At 44.1% G+C, this 15,289-nt stretch overlaps 2 protein-coding genes across 6 annotated transcripts in view; one reads left to right on the forward strand and one right to left on the reverse strand.

The window, feature by feature from the left end:
• Positions 1-15,289, reverse strand: part of LOC138974336 (mitochondrial import receptor subunit TOM70-like) — a 554,410-nt gene that overhangs the window by 74,894 nt on the left and 464,227 nt on the right. The window lies entirely within an intron of this gene.
• LOC138974327 (uncharacterized) lies at positions 11,763-15,275 on the forward strand. Its single transcript, XM_070347049.1, has 2 exons — positions 11,763-12,963; positions 13,292-15,275. Exons 1-2 carry the CDS (start codon positions 12,928-12,930, stop codon positions 13,751-13,753), a joined length of 498 nt encoding a protein of 165 aa, XP_070203150.1. The 5' UTR covers positions 11,763-12,927; the 3' UTR covers positions 13,754-15,275.

The following is a 15,289-nucleotide window of genomic DNA, read 5'->3' on the forward strand; positions in this document are numbered from 1 at the left end:
AAGGTAGGACTCAAACCATGCCAGCGCTGGACCAGAGATGCCATACAAGGTATGGAGCCTGCTCAGCAGTGTGACATGATCTATTGTGTCAAACGCTGCCGAGAGGTCCAGTAGGGTGAGCACAGACACATCACCACCATCCAGAGCAGACAGAATGTCGTTGGTCACCTTGAGCAGGGCAGTCTCAGTACAGTGAGAAGGACGGTATGCTGACTGAGAATGCGAGATCAGATCATAGGTGTTCAAATACACTAACAGCTGCTTTAAAACTACTTTCTCAATGATCTTTGACAAAAATGAAAGGTTACAACAGGGCGGTAGTTCTTTAAGACATTTACATCGAGATTGGATTTCTTAAGGAGCGGTTTCACAAGTGCAGTTTTGAACAATGATGGAAAAACACCAGACAACAGGCTATCATTAACAATCTGGGTGAGAACAGGCAACAGAAGATCAAGGTTTTCAACAAGTAATGGTGTGGGCAATGCATCAAGTGGACAAGTTGTAGGTTTGGATTTCAAAATAATCTCTCTAAGGTCCTTCTCACTGACTTTCTGGAATGCTAAAAACGTACAGGCAGGGGAAGCATCAACATGAGTGGGTGCAGCAGAATTAACAGCTAGCGTGTCAAGTTCTGATCTAATATCAGCTACTTTCTGGATGAAAAAATCACTAAAAACATCAGGCAGCTCACTAACAGGAAATACAGTGGGGAGTGGGGACACCTTTACTTGCTTATTCTTTAGCAATTTTAGACTAGTCCCTCTTTAGGGCGAGGGCCAGATGTAAAAAAGCAGATCACTGCTTACTCCATTACCCTCGTTAAATAAAGAATTGTTCTTGTTCTTGTTGTTCTTGTTCTTGTTCTCTCTCTCTCTCTCTCTCTCTCTCTCTCTCTCTCTCTCTCTCCCTCTCCCTCTCTCTCACTCTTTCTCTCTCTCTCTCTCTCTCCCCTCTCTCTCTCTCTCCCTCTCCCTCTCTCTCTCTCTCCCTCTTTCTCTCTCTCTCTCTCTCTCCCTCTTTCTCTCTCTCTCTCTCTCTCTCTCTCTGTGTGTGTGTGTGTGTGTGTGTGTGTGTGTGTGTGTGTGTGTGTGTGTGTGGTGTGTGTGTGTGTGTGTGTGTGTGTGTGTGCGCGCGAGCGTATGTGTATGTGTGTGTGTGTGTGTGAGCGCGATCGCCGGGTCACCTTGCATGAACATTATTGGGTTCAATCTTCTTAGCAGTGTTAGACAACCTAGAGCTTGTGTTGCGCTTATACTCTTACGATCAAATTCGAAGCGATTTTGCACCTTTGTGCAGTGACTCTACCTGTGTTTTAGTTGTGCCTTGCGTTGTACTCGGACTGCCTGTCTGTGTGACGTGACGTGGACACTGAGGAAAGAGTGTGTTTCTTTCCCTTCGGTTCTAGCACTTCTCAATATCGTCTGACGTGCCAGTGACACGTAGTAGCACATTGTTTACAACTCTATTGTGTAACTCGTAGACGACAAGGACTTTGCCTTTTCTGGCAAATCTTGAACATTCACTCTACAACGTCCAGTGTGTGCGCATTGTGTCTGCTTCTGCGTGTACTCTTAACATTTATAAGCATGTCGGCACTAGCTTCAGCCGCTGGACTGAATATCGGTCACTTAAACATTTATCATCTCTTGAACAAAATTCCTGATCTCTGCGTGTTATTAAATCAACATTCTCCCATAACCCAGTTGTTTGGGATTTCAGAGACTAGGCTGGACTCACGCATCTGTGATGATATGTTGCGGATACCTCACTATTCTGTTATCCGACGCGACAGTATGGAAGTACAACATCCCAGCTAGCAAGCTTTCGTCGGCCGATTGACGATTTCAGTCGGGTGACGTCGTCATATGTCGTGTGTCGTCGTCCGTTGTTGCGCCGATACCGTTTTGACTGTGTGTAAAACTCGGCAAATATACGTAATAAACCCCGACATCGGCCCGACGCAATGTTGCTGTCGATAAAATTATGCAGAGTTACGGGAGATAACAAATTTATGATCATTATTTTAACATTTGTTACGTCCCCTGTTCAAGGGTCGGCCCGTCAACGGCGTGACATGACCCTGCAAATGCGAAACTGAATTATTCATATTTGTTGACTTTTTCACATAGGAGTAGGATAATTAATTGTAAATTTCATTTGTATATTTGCAATCAAATACAGCATGAGCTCAAACCATGAGTTTTACATTTTAAAAATACGCCATCATATATACTTGAAATACTCTCATAGCTTTCCTTACGGTAAACAAGATTGAGTGTAAACATGGCCGGCTGCTACTTTCCCGCGTGAGCGAAGTTTATTTGTTTTCTTAGTTCACGTTAATATCGAAAGAAGAGACATTCTTGCGAATGTTGGACAGCACATTGATGATATGTTATCCGAGACGAATGTCGCCTCGGGATCTCAATCTGAGTGCTGGTCCCAGTGCCACGTGGTGGCGGTGATAGTTGACAAGTTGTGTAGCCAGTCACTCTTTGATATTTCTGATGTTGAAATATCACTGGTGTTTGCGCGGAGAACTGTCCAAGGACGGATGGAAACCTACAGGTGTGTTCAAGCTGTTATAACGTCAACTCGAGGACAACCGACGGATGGAGCGAGTAAGTGATTTCGTTTTTTGACTCACATGCGAAGCAAAAGTGAGTCTATGTACTCACCCGAGTCGTCCGTCCGTCCGTCCGGACGTCCGGACGTCCGTCCGGAAAACTTTAACGTTGGATATTTCTTGGACACTATTCAGTCTATCAGTACCAAATTTGGCAAGATGGTGTATGATGATAAGGCCCCAAAAAACATACATAGCATCTTGACCTTGCTTCAAGGTCAAGGTCGCAGGGGACATAAATGTTGTCTAAAAAACAGCTATTTTTCACATTTTCCCCATTTTCTCTGAAGGTTTTGAGATTGAATACCTCAACTATATATGATATATAGGGCAAAGTAAGCCCCATATTTTGATACCAGTTTAGTTTACCTTGCTTCAAGGTCAAGGTCACAGGAGCTCTTCAAAGTTGGATTGTATACATATTTTGAAGTGACCTTGACCCTGAACTATGGAAGATAACTGTTTCAAACTTAAACATTATGTGGGGCACATATTAGGCTTTCATCATGAGACACATTTGGTCACATATGATCAAGGTCAAGGTCACTTTGACCCTTATGAAATGTGACCAAAATAAGGTAGTGAACCACTAAAAGTGACCGTATCTCTTGGTAGAAAGAGCCAATAAGCACCATTGTACTTCCTATGTCTTGAATTAACAGCTTTGTGTTGCATGACCTTGGATGACCTTGACCTTGGGTCAAGGTCACATGTATTTTGGTAGGAAAAATGTGTAAAGCAGTTCTTAGTGTATGTCATATTGCTAGGTTTAGTTATTTGACCTTGACCCTGAAGGTCAAGGTCATGTAAAGGTCAAGGTCAAGCATGTGAGTCGTATGAGCTTTGCCCTTCTTGTTTTTGCTTAAATGTTAGTTTTGCTGTTATACAGTGGGGGGGGGGGGGGACATACTGCTGTATCTGTATATGTAGATGTAGGTGTGTTTTGTCCTGTTACAGTGGGGGAGGGGGGGTGGAGTACATACTCATGATACTGCTGAATCTGTAGCTGTAAGTGTGGTTTGCACTGTTACACTTGGGGGGTGGGGTGTACATACTGATGTATCTGTAGCTGTAGGTGTGTGTATTGCATTGTAACACTTGGGGGGGGGGGGGGGGGGGGTTGTACATACTGATCTAGCTGGTGGTGTGTTTTGCACTGATGTACACTTGGGGGGGGGGGGGTGTACATACTGCTGAATCTGTAGCTGTAGGTGTGTTTTGCACAGTAACACTGGGGGGGGGGGGGTGTGCATACTGCTGAATTTGTAGCTGTAGGCGTGTTTTGTATTGTACTGTTACACTTGGGGGGGGGGGGGGGGTTGTACATACTGATGTATCTGTAGCTGTAGGTGTGTTTTGCACACAGGGGAGGGGGGGGGGGTTGAACATACTGCTGTATCTGTAGCTCTAGGTGTGTTTTGCACTCTACACTGGGGAAGGCGGTGGAGTGTTGTACATACTGCTGTAGGTATGTTTTGTACTGTTACAGTGGTGGCAGCGGGGGGAGGGGGGTGTACATAACATTTTCTGAATCTGTAACTGTAAGTGTAAATGAGTTTTGTACTGTTACAGTGGGGGGGGGGGGGGTGAGGGTTGTACATACTGCTGTATCTCATAATCTGTAGCTGTAGGTGTGTTTTGCACTGTTACACTGGGGGGGGGGGGGGAGGGGGGTTGTACACACTGCTGCATCTGTAGCAGTAGGTGCGATTTGTGCTGTTACAGTTGGGGGGGGGGGGTGTACATACTGCGGTAGCTGTAGGTGTTTTTTGCACTGTTACACTTGGGTTAGGGGAGGGGGGGTTGTACATATATACCGCTGAATCTGTAGCTGTAAGTGTGTTTTGCACTGTTACATTGGGGGGGGGGGGGGGGTATACATACTGCTGTAGCTGTAGGTGTGTTTTGTACTGTTACAAAGGGGGAGGGGAGGTGTACATACAGCTGTAGCTGTAAGTACTTTTTGCACTGTTACACTTGGGGGGTTGTACATACTGCTGAATCTGTTGCTGTAGGTGTGTTTTATACTGTAATACTGAGGGGGGGGGGGTGTATATACGGCTGTAGCTGTAGGTGTGGTTTGTACTGTTACAGTGAGGGCGGTAGGGGCTGTATCTGTAGCTGGTGATGTGTTTTGCACTGTTACAAACGGGGGGGTGGGATGTACACACTGCTGTATCTGTAGGTTTGTTGTCTACTGTAACACTGGGGGGAGGGGGGGTTGTACTGCTGTAGCTGTAAGTGAATTTTGCACTGTTACACTTGGGGGGGGGGGGGGTGGTACATACTGCTGTATCTGTAGCTGCATGCCCAGCCAGCAAGACATTAGCGGCCGATAGTCGGCCGAACACCCTTCAAAAAGTCGGGCAGGTGACGTCAAAAGATTCGACGAGGGTGTTGGCCCGACTAACTTTTGCAAAGAGGCAACGAGGCGGCCGACAGGCGGCCGAACACCTGTACTATGGCGGCACGCATCCGGTCCGATGTTAATCGGCCCGATGGCTTGTTGGACCTGCGGCCCGACACCTTATGCCGACATCGTCCCGATGTCTTCCCGCTGACATCGATATCTTCCCTTTGTCGGCATAAGGTGTCGGGCCGCAGGTCCAACAAGTTATCGGGCCGATTAGCATCGGACCGGATGCGTGCCTCCATAGTGCAGGTGTTCGGCCGCCTGTCGGCCGCCTCGTTGCCTCTTTGCAAAAGTTAGTCGGGCCAACACCCGCGTCGTATGTTTTGACGTCACCGGCCCGACTTTTTGAAGGGTGTTCGGCCGATTATCGGCCGCTAATGTCTTGCTGGCTGGGATACTGGTCTTGCTGTTTATGTCCATGATTCCATTGCAAAGTTTGTTAAGCGCAGGGCTGATCTGGCAGTGAACAGTATTGAATGCCTTTGGCTCGAAATTTCGCATAAGAATTCGAATTCATTTCTTCTCGGCTTTGTATATCAACATCCCTTATAATATATATGCATTTGTTTCTCTCTTCTCGTCCGTTGAGACAAGGCTCAGTTCAGTAACATTCGTTCGTTTATTCGTTTGCATCTTTGTTCTCTCTGTGATTGCTTCTGTTTTCTCAGATTGACCGCTTTGTTTTCCCTTTGCCATGATGGCTACATGCCTTCCTGACGTGATGACAAGATGGTAGCGAGAGAAAGAGAGCTGTCCCTTTGCCATGATGGCTACATGCCTTCCTGGCGTGATGACAAGATGTTAGCGAGAGAAAGAGAGCTGTCCCTTTGCCATGATGGCTACATGCCTTCCTGGCGTGATGACAAGATGGTAGCGAGAGAAAGGTAGCTGTCCCTTTGCCATGATGGCTACATGCCTTCCTGGCGTGATGACAAGATGTTAGCGAGAGAAAGAGAGCTGTCCCTTTGCCATGATGGCTACATGCCTTCCTGGCGTGATGACAAGATGGTAGCGAGAGAAAGAGAGCTGTCACTTTGCCATGATGGCTACATGCCTTCTTGACGAGATGACAAGATGGTAGCGAGAGAAAGAGAGCTGTCCCTTTGCCATGATGGCTACATGCCTTCTTGACGAGATGACAAGATGGTAGCGAGAGAAAGAGAGCTGTCACTTTGCCATGATGGCTACATACCTTCTTGACGAGATGACAAGATGGCAGCGAGAGAAAGAGAGCTGTCACTTTGCCACGATGGCCACATGTCTTCCTGGCGTGATGACAAGATGGTAGCGAGAGAAAGAGAGCTGTCCCTTTGCCATGATGGCTACATGCCTTCTTGACGAGATGACAAGATGGCAGCGAGAGAAAGAGAGCTGTTCATTTGCCATGATGGCTACATTCCCTTCTTGACGAGATGACAAGATGGTAGCGAGAGAAAGAGAGCTGTCCCTTTGCCATGATGGCTACATGCCTTCTTGACGAGATGACAAGATGGTAACGAGAGAAAGAGAGCTGTCCCTTTGCCATGATGGCTACATGCCTTCCTGACGTGATGACAAGATGGTAGCGAGAGAAAGAGAGCTGTCCCTTTGCCATGATGGCTACATGCCTTCCTGGCGTGATGACAAGATGTTAGCGAGAGAAAGAGAGCTGTCCCTTTGCCATGATGGCTACATGCCTTCCTGGCGTGATGAATAGATGTTAGCGAGAGAAAGAGAGCTGTCCCTTTGCCATGATGGCTACATGCCTTCCTGGCGTGATGAATAGATGGTAGCGAGAGAAAGAGAGCTGTCACTTTGCCATGATGGCTACATGCCTTCCTGGCGTGATGAATAGATGTTAGCGAGAGAAAGAGAGCTGTCCCTTTGCCATGATGGCTACATGCCTTCCTGGCGTGATGAATAGATGGTAGCGAGAGAAAGAGAGCTGTCACTCCACACTCCAAGCACGTGCAGTCTGTATAGAGTCACTGTACTCTCTTCGTTCATCATTCAGTTACTGAAAGGCGCTTGATGTTCAGATCAGGTAGAATAACATAGCACTCTCACTCTCCCCCTCTCTCCCCCTCCCTCCCTCCTTCTCTCCCTCCCTATCTCTTACTCGCAAACACCATAAATATTATATATGTATTCCCAAACGGATTTTTGTTTTGATGTACAATTTTCATTCAATTTTCTTTTCATACGGTTTGCAAGCTTTTCATTTAAACTGTACAATAGCCGCCATTTATATTATATGTAATTTTCTAGAAATAGTGAACACCACTATAAGCATTATGCTTGTTGTTGTTTACTCAATATGCGTTTTTTGTAAATAATGCACAAACGTTAAATAAAACAGTTTAAACCAATAACATAGCAATACATGAAGATGATGAAACTGTAGACGTAGACCAGGAATCAAAGGGCTGACGATACAAATGAAAAGAGAGAGAGAGAGAGAGAGAGAGAGAGAGAGAGAGAGAGAGAGAGAGAGAGTGAGAGAGAGAGAATGATAGAGAGTGAGAGAGAGAGAGTGAGAAAGAGAGAGTGAGAGAGAGAGTGAGAGAGAGAGAGTGAGAGAGAGAGAGTGAGAGAGAGGGAGAGAGAGTGAGAGAGAGAGAATGATAGAGAGAGAGTGAGAGAGAGAGAGTGAGAGAGAGAGTGAGAGAGAGAGAGTGAGAGAGAGAGAGGCAAGCGATAGGAGATAGCGATAGAGAGCAAACAACTCTGCCAAGCCTGTCAAATGACGCAACATGGATCGCCTCCCTTTGATCTGTGGCTCGCTTTTTCACTCCCGCTTTGAGACTTTCTCAGTTGTTGATTTCTTATTAAAGTCTGACAGCAAACTGGATAATGCTACATAATCATTAAGTTTCGAAGCAATCCAATCCGGCATTACTGAAATACAGCGCTTGTTGTCATGGCACCCCTCAAAATGGACGCAAAATCCCCTCGTTGTCTACTGCTCAAGCGCTCCACACCTGACATTTCACAAGAGATACGCAATAATTATAGCAAAACAAGACAACCTGTTCTGGATAGATAATTGATCTTGCTTTTTCATCGTATGTAAACGTTGCCGAGTTAAGCCTATTCTGAATTTTTGTCGAGTTTTTTATTGGTACCTGACGTTTTTGTCAGGTCGTTTTTGGGGGTACCCTTACTTCGGCGGCGGTCACGTGATACCTATAACAGAAATCTTTGATCCGGAAAGTGCGCCATATAGCCAAGTGAAGGGCCTGTAATGTCATATTAAGTTTGAATGAAATTACTCAGGATTGAATGTTTTAGTTGGGGTACGAAAATGGGTGCAATAATTATTTTGCTCAGTTTAGATGGCGGAAAGAACAACAGACCGGTCATTCCAAGTACAGGCAGCCTGTACATTCTCATGCTATGATTATAGGGTCAAAGTTCAGTGTTGGATTACAGTTACCGAAAGGAGATTGATATTCCATTTCTGCACGTGCTCCTCTCCCACAAAGTTGGTAAGATTGTTGAAAGTGTTCGCTGGGTATGTGTGTATATATAGTGTGTATAGCATTATGAATATTGTGTGTACAGTGTACATGTTGTGATTTGTGGCCGTTTGGTTAATTGTTTTATGTAGGGTGTGCATTTATATGTTCTATTAAATTATGTATATGTTCTTTTGTAAAGAGCCTAGAGCCATAGGTTAGGTACTTACAAATGTCCAGTTATTATTATTATTATTATTATCATTATTATTATTTAAGATATTGAGACATCAGATCACATCAAACAATCACAGTGCGCTGAGAGATTTATAGAGCAAATCGAGAAAATGAATTATTAATCATAATTATAATCAAGTACTAGCGCTGAGTTCAATCATTATTTTCAAGATTTGCTCTATAAAATTAATCTCTTAGTTCACTGTGATTGTTTCAATAACAATGTTGTCAGTAACGACAATACTGATCAAAACGTTTGACAAGGCACATTTTTCTGCTGGCGTTTGGGTAAATTGTGGACAGGTCGAGTTAGATCTACTTTTGTGTGTGTAAATGTCGGGGGTATTAACGGTTTATTCGTCGACCATGCATTCTACGATTTGATTACCCTCTGCACCGTTTTATTGATAAGCAACTTACAGTATGAGTTACAGTTATGTAAGCATACAGTTTCGCTTTAATATCCAGGTAATCATATTGGTAGAAAAACATGTATCAGAATGTTCTATGCTCCTAAACAATGAACAACCCCCAAGCCCCAGAGTGACGTCCCCTGATTTCACAGTGACACGTTGGTTCCCTCATTCGCACCAAATAAAGTTGGCATGTTATTTCTCGCAATGTATCTGCAGTCATCTGGGAGGGTGGTGCTATGGTTACATGGTAAGCATGTTATGTCTCGCAATGTGTCTGCAATCATCAGGGAGGTTGGTGCTATGATTACATGGTAACCATGTTATGTCTCGCAATGTATCTGCAGTCATCAGGGAGGTTGGTGCTGTGATTACATGGTAAGCATGTTATGTCTCGCAATGTATCTGCAGTCATCAGGGAGGTTGGTGCTGTGATCACATGGTAACCATGTTATGTCTCGCAATGTATCTGCAGTCATCAGGGAGGTTGGTGCTGTGATTACATGGTAAGCATGTTATGTCTCGCAATGTATCTGCAGTCATCAGGGAGGTTGGTGCTGTTATTACATGGTAAGCATGTTATGTCTCGCAATGTATCTGCAGTCATCTGGGAGGGTGGTGCTATGGTTACATGGTAAGCATGTTATGTCTCGCAATGTGTCTGCAATCATCAGGGAGGTTGGTGCTATGATTACATGGTAAGCATGTTTTGTCTCGCAATGTGTCTGCAATCATCTGGGAGGTTGGTGCTATGATTACATGGTAAGCATGTTATGTCTCGCAATGTATCTGCAATCATCAGGGAGGTTGGTGCTATGATTACATGGTAAGCATGTTATGTCTCGCAATGTATCTGCAATCATCAGGGAGGTTGGTGCTATGATTACATGGTAAGCATGTTATGTCTCGCAATGTATCTGCAATCATCTGGGAGGTTGGTGCTATGATCACATGGTAAGCATGTTATGTCTCGCAATGTATCTACAATCATCAGGGAGGTTGGTGCTGTGATTACATGGTAAGCATGTTATGTCTCGCAATGTATCTGCAATCATCAGGGAGGTTGGTGCTATGATTACAGTCATGGTAAGCATGTTATGTCTCGCAATGTATCTGCAGTCATCAGGGAGGTTGGTGCTATGATCACATGGTAAGCATGTTATGTCTCGCAATGTATCTGCAATCATCAGGGAGGTTGGTGCTATGATCACATGGTAAGCATGTTATGTCTCGCAATGTATCTGCAATCATCAGGGAGGTTGGTGCTGTGATTACATGGTAAGCATGTTATGTCTCGCAATGTATCTGCAGTCATCAGGGAGGTTGGTGCTGTGATTACATGGTAAGCATGTTATGTCTCGCAATGTATCTGCAGTCATCAGGGAGGTTGGTGCTGTGATTACATGGTAAGCATGTTATGTCTCGCAATGTATCTGCAGTCATCAGGGAGGTTGGTGCTGTGATTACATGGTAAGCATGTTATGTCTCGCAATGTATCTGCAGTCATCAGGGAGGTTGGTGCTATGATTACATGGTAAGCATGTTTTGTCTCGCAATGTGTCTGCAATCATCTGGGAGGTTGGTGCTATGATTACATGGTAAGCATGTTATGTCTCGCAATGTATCTGCAGTCATCTGGGAGGTTGGTGCTATGATTACATGGTAAGCATGTTATGTCTCGCAATGTGTCTGCAATCATCTGGGAGGTTGGTGCTATGATTACATGGTAAGCATGTTATTTCTCGCAATGTATCTGCAGTCATCTGGGAGGTTGGTGCTATGATTACATGGTAAGCATGTTATGTCTCGCAATGTATCTGCATTCATCTGGGAGGTTGGTGCTATGATTACATGGTAAGCATGTTATGTCTCGCAATGTATCTGCATTCATCTGGGAGGTTGGCGCTATGATTACATGGTAAGCATGTTATGTCTCGCAATGTATCTGCAATCATCAGGGAGGTTGGTGCTGTGATCACATGGTAAGCATGTTTTGTCTCGCAATGTATCTGCAATCATCAGGGAGGTTGGTGCTGTGATCACATGGTAAGCATGTTTTGAAGCCTTCGCGTCTTTAGTTTACTCAACTCAACTCAAATTTTATTGGCTTCAATTTTCATAGAAGAATTTGCGCTTGTTAGAAAGTAAGAGTATAACATATAAAAACAGCATTCATATCACATTTCATGTATCACACACAGTAATCACTAGTATAAGCCTACAATTATCACATTTGTACCTGTATCATACATGCAAATAAATAGTATCACATTTCCACGTATCACACACGTACATCGTAGCTGTCTTGAAATATGCGAAAACCGTTCATTGCAGTACTGAACTGGGGGCCCCTGAACTGGCGTTGTCGTCTGCTTTATGAACGTAGGACAGTCAATGGACTTCCAGAATAGCATGGTCTAGCTCGACATCTGTCAGAAAAAAACACTTCTGCTTTTAGCTGCGGGAAATTTTAGGGTCAAGCATAAGCTACATGCCACTAACACGGTGGATGAGAAGAATCTTCGCAAATCAGTCGAAAGAAGAGGCATAGGCTCACTGTGGCACAGGCGCATGAAATATGTCAGAAAAACACTTCTGTTTTTAGCCGCGGGAAATTTAGTGTCAAGCATCATTCTAGGCGTCCCCGAGGACGCCTAGTAATTGGGATCAGGTAAGCGTTGCCTGTGGACAGGATAACTCTGCGGTTGCCTATGGGACACTGCCACATTTACGTCTTGAGTTACTGCCCTTACTACTATCAAATCGAAACTTCGTCGATAGAGACATCACCTAGGCCAGGGGTGTTCTCTATCGACGGAGTTTCGGGCTGTTGTGCGTGCATAGTACCCGCGTCGGAGCCTCTACTTTTTTTTTTTTTGAGACATCGCCTGCAAAAACTCCAGATACATTATTGTGTGATTCTAGGCGTCCCCGAATTGTTGTTGTTGTTGTTGCCATAGTTTACGTTTAGAGCTACTGCCCATGATGCAAAGGATTCTTTTAAGGCCAGGGGCTACACACGTCTGAAGTCAAAAATCGTGTTGTGTGTTCAAGTGGTCAGTTTTGAGATTTTGACATATTTATACCAAATAATCCTTTCTAATTCAGGTTCAACCGATGTTTTTCACATAAAACACTTATTTTATGCAAAATAAAGGTGTTTCAAAACCAACTGTGTCAAGAATTTATTTTCATTGTGTGTTGAAATGCCAAAAATGCATTTGTTTGACTGTTAGTTACGCCAAATTCTCCCAACCCCGTTCCGACATGACACATACCGTTGGAGAGCTTGTGATTGGCCTAGATCGGTCACGTGACCAACTTTCACCTCGCTACCTAACTTCCGGCATTTTGGAAATTGGTCATTGCTGTCCGAAGTTCATCGAAAATATCGGAAAACATGGATACAAACGCTCAAGATTTGCAAGATTTAGTGCCAGACAGGACTCCGCTTGGTCGGGGAAAACGTTCACGCAAGCAGCAGTGCAAAGAAGCAGCCAAGGCTCGTTGGCAAGCGAAAAATGCTGACGAGAACACGATCGGCGAATACCATTTTTGCAAGTGGAGATGCTGATATCTCGAACGATCTGCTTGCTGATGACAACAATGGAATTGTACCAGCTGAACAACCGTGTACTGCCAGACGAAAACTGGATGTTATGAAAGACTACGTTGCTGCAGCTGACGAAACGGACAGTGACAAAGAGCGGTGCTTCATTGAGTTGAAAACTTTGAAGTCTCTGTTTTGGGCGGTCGCTTGTGGAACCCTGTCGGGGTGCTTTGGAGTTTGGTGACAAGATGGGATATTCAAGAGAAATAAGACTGGCTTGTGAGGTATGTAAACTCATTTTATAATTACTATTTTTTTTGTATTGTGTTATTTTGCCTTGTTAGTTATTACCAGCTCTCCCAAACTGAGTCTCTCTCTCTTGGAATTTTTGTGATTGAGTTTCAGTTGTCACTGTCAGTGTGGGGGAAAAACTACATAATCTGAAAGCTGTAAGCCCTGATGATAATAGTATTACAAAGGAAATATATTAGTGATTATTATCAGTGCTCTTTTTCTCTCCCACTCTCTCTTTCTCTCTCTCAAACTCTCTCTTGCTCTCTAGCTTTTTTGTTGTTTGTTACTAATCTTTTTTGTTGTTTTTGTATTTACCAGGATTGCACCTTCACAAAGCAGCAGCATTCATGTAGCCGACTTGATGGGAGCAACAACATCACTATGGGGTTTGACGTCAACAACTCCATTGTCATGTGCTTCAACGAGTTAGGATGTGGCGAGGCAGCTCTTCGGAAGTTCTCTGCCATCATGTCGATTCCAGGATTGTCGCACAACACCTATCGGCGTATCTCCAAGAAGGTGGGTGGTGCACACAGAGAGGTGACTGCAAATGTCTTGCAGGCAGCTGTTCAAGCTGTGCATGATGCCAATGCACATGGCGACCCGGACTTTGACAACGGTGACAACAGTGACGAAGGTGGTGACGCCGCGTGTGCAGCTAATGATGGTGACAGCAGCGACTCTGCAAATGTTGACAGTGACGACGACAGTAGTCATAGTGGCTCTACTGCTAGCACAGCAAGAAGAGACAGTGATGATGAAGGTGAGGGTCGGCATTGATGGTTACATCGGTCACGAACATTTGCCAACAACTGTTGTTGGACATGCTGTTGAAATAGAATATTTTTTCGACATGATTAATGGACACACTAACCCCGCTTACTTGCCTGCTAATGTTGTCAGTGACCAAGGCTTTCATTTGACTAATCTAGAAGAGGGATTGCATCAGGCTTTTGCTGTGTCAAACTACATCCTTGCAACATTTCAGGAATCGACCATTGCCATTCACGGTAACCTGGATAGTCAGTGTTTTTATTTGTTTGATTCCCATGAAAGAAACAGAAATGGCGATCATTCTTCAGGTGGTGCTGCTGTTTTGATGTCATTTGATTCTTTTGCAGATTTGACTGTTTTTCTAGAAACACATTATCAATGCTTTTACCAATTAACACCTGTTCATTTTTCTCCAAGTTCTATCCAAACTTCTGCTAGTCAATGTGGACAGAACAAGCTTGGTTCATTCAAACCAGGTCATTCCAGTATGCCAACAGATTTTTGTACTTCAAATCCAGTCAGTACTGCTAGTACTATTAGTATTAGTGACACTGACAGAGATCAAAAAGAAAAAACAAATCAGCGCAAATGTACCACTTCATCTAAGACTCCTTTGAACATGAAAGGGAAATGTGCCACTGACAGTGACAATGTTGGGATTGAATTGAACCCACAACAGCCTAATTCTTTGTCAGACATTTTTGTTGAACAGGAAAGTATGTCTGTGTTTAACAATGGGCGGAACATGGAAGAAGCTTTTCTACATGCAAATAGTACTTACACTGAATTGAACATACAGGATGTTTGTGAACTTGAACAAAGTTATTTTCCTGGCTTGAGTATGGAGGACATTTCGGAACATATCTCACTTGAACACGCTTATTTCCCTGAGTCACGCACCAGTCATTCATGTGGAAATGTTTCTATGATACACACAGCAACAGCTGAAAATGAAATTGATGCTGATGACAACTGTCATGCTCGTGCTGATGATGACATCAACCTTGGACTTGAACCTGAACACAATTTTTGTTTTTCGCAAAGAGCACATGCTATCAGGGATGTCGTTAGGTGTCGGACATCGGACATTTATTGATGAAAATCCCCAAATGTCCGATTCACATTGCCGCATGTCGGTCAGATGTCCTATCGTTTTAGCCTGAGCGTGGTCATTGTCCGATATGTACTCCATTCCTTCGGACAGCGCAATATTCGTTAATTTTCATTTCAAGATACAAATCTTCTAAAAGACCGAACGCTCTCGTGTTCTGCTGACACTGAAGTTGCCAGTGCCGCGTGCGGATCTTTTCTTTTGTCGGGAATTCCCGAACCGTTTGCGGTATGCGCCGTTTGGGTATTTATAACCGTCTCGGTGCAGCGCACTGATCTAAAAATAGTGGATTATTTTTAGAATAGATCAGTGCATGCTACAGGAGTACGGGAGACAACTCCAGCGGCTCTGAAGTTGTTCATGTTGGTTTCTTTTTTGTGGTTTTTTTGAAACAAAACAAATACAACATTATACGCACACTGTGTTGATGT

The sequence above is a fragment of the Littorina saxatilis genome, linkage group LG8 (assembly GCF_037325665.1).
Source record: "Littorina saxatilis isolate snail1 linkage group LG8, US_GU_Lsax_2.0, whole genome shotgun sequence".
Classification (NCBI taxonomy): Eukaryota; Metazoa; Mollusca; class Gastropoda; order Littorinimorpha; family Littorinidae; genus Littorina; species Littorina saxatilis.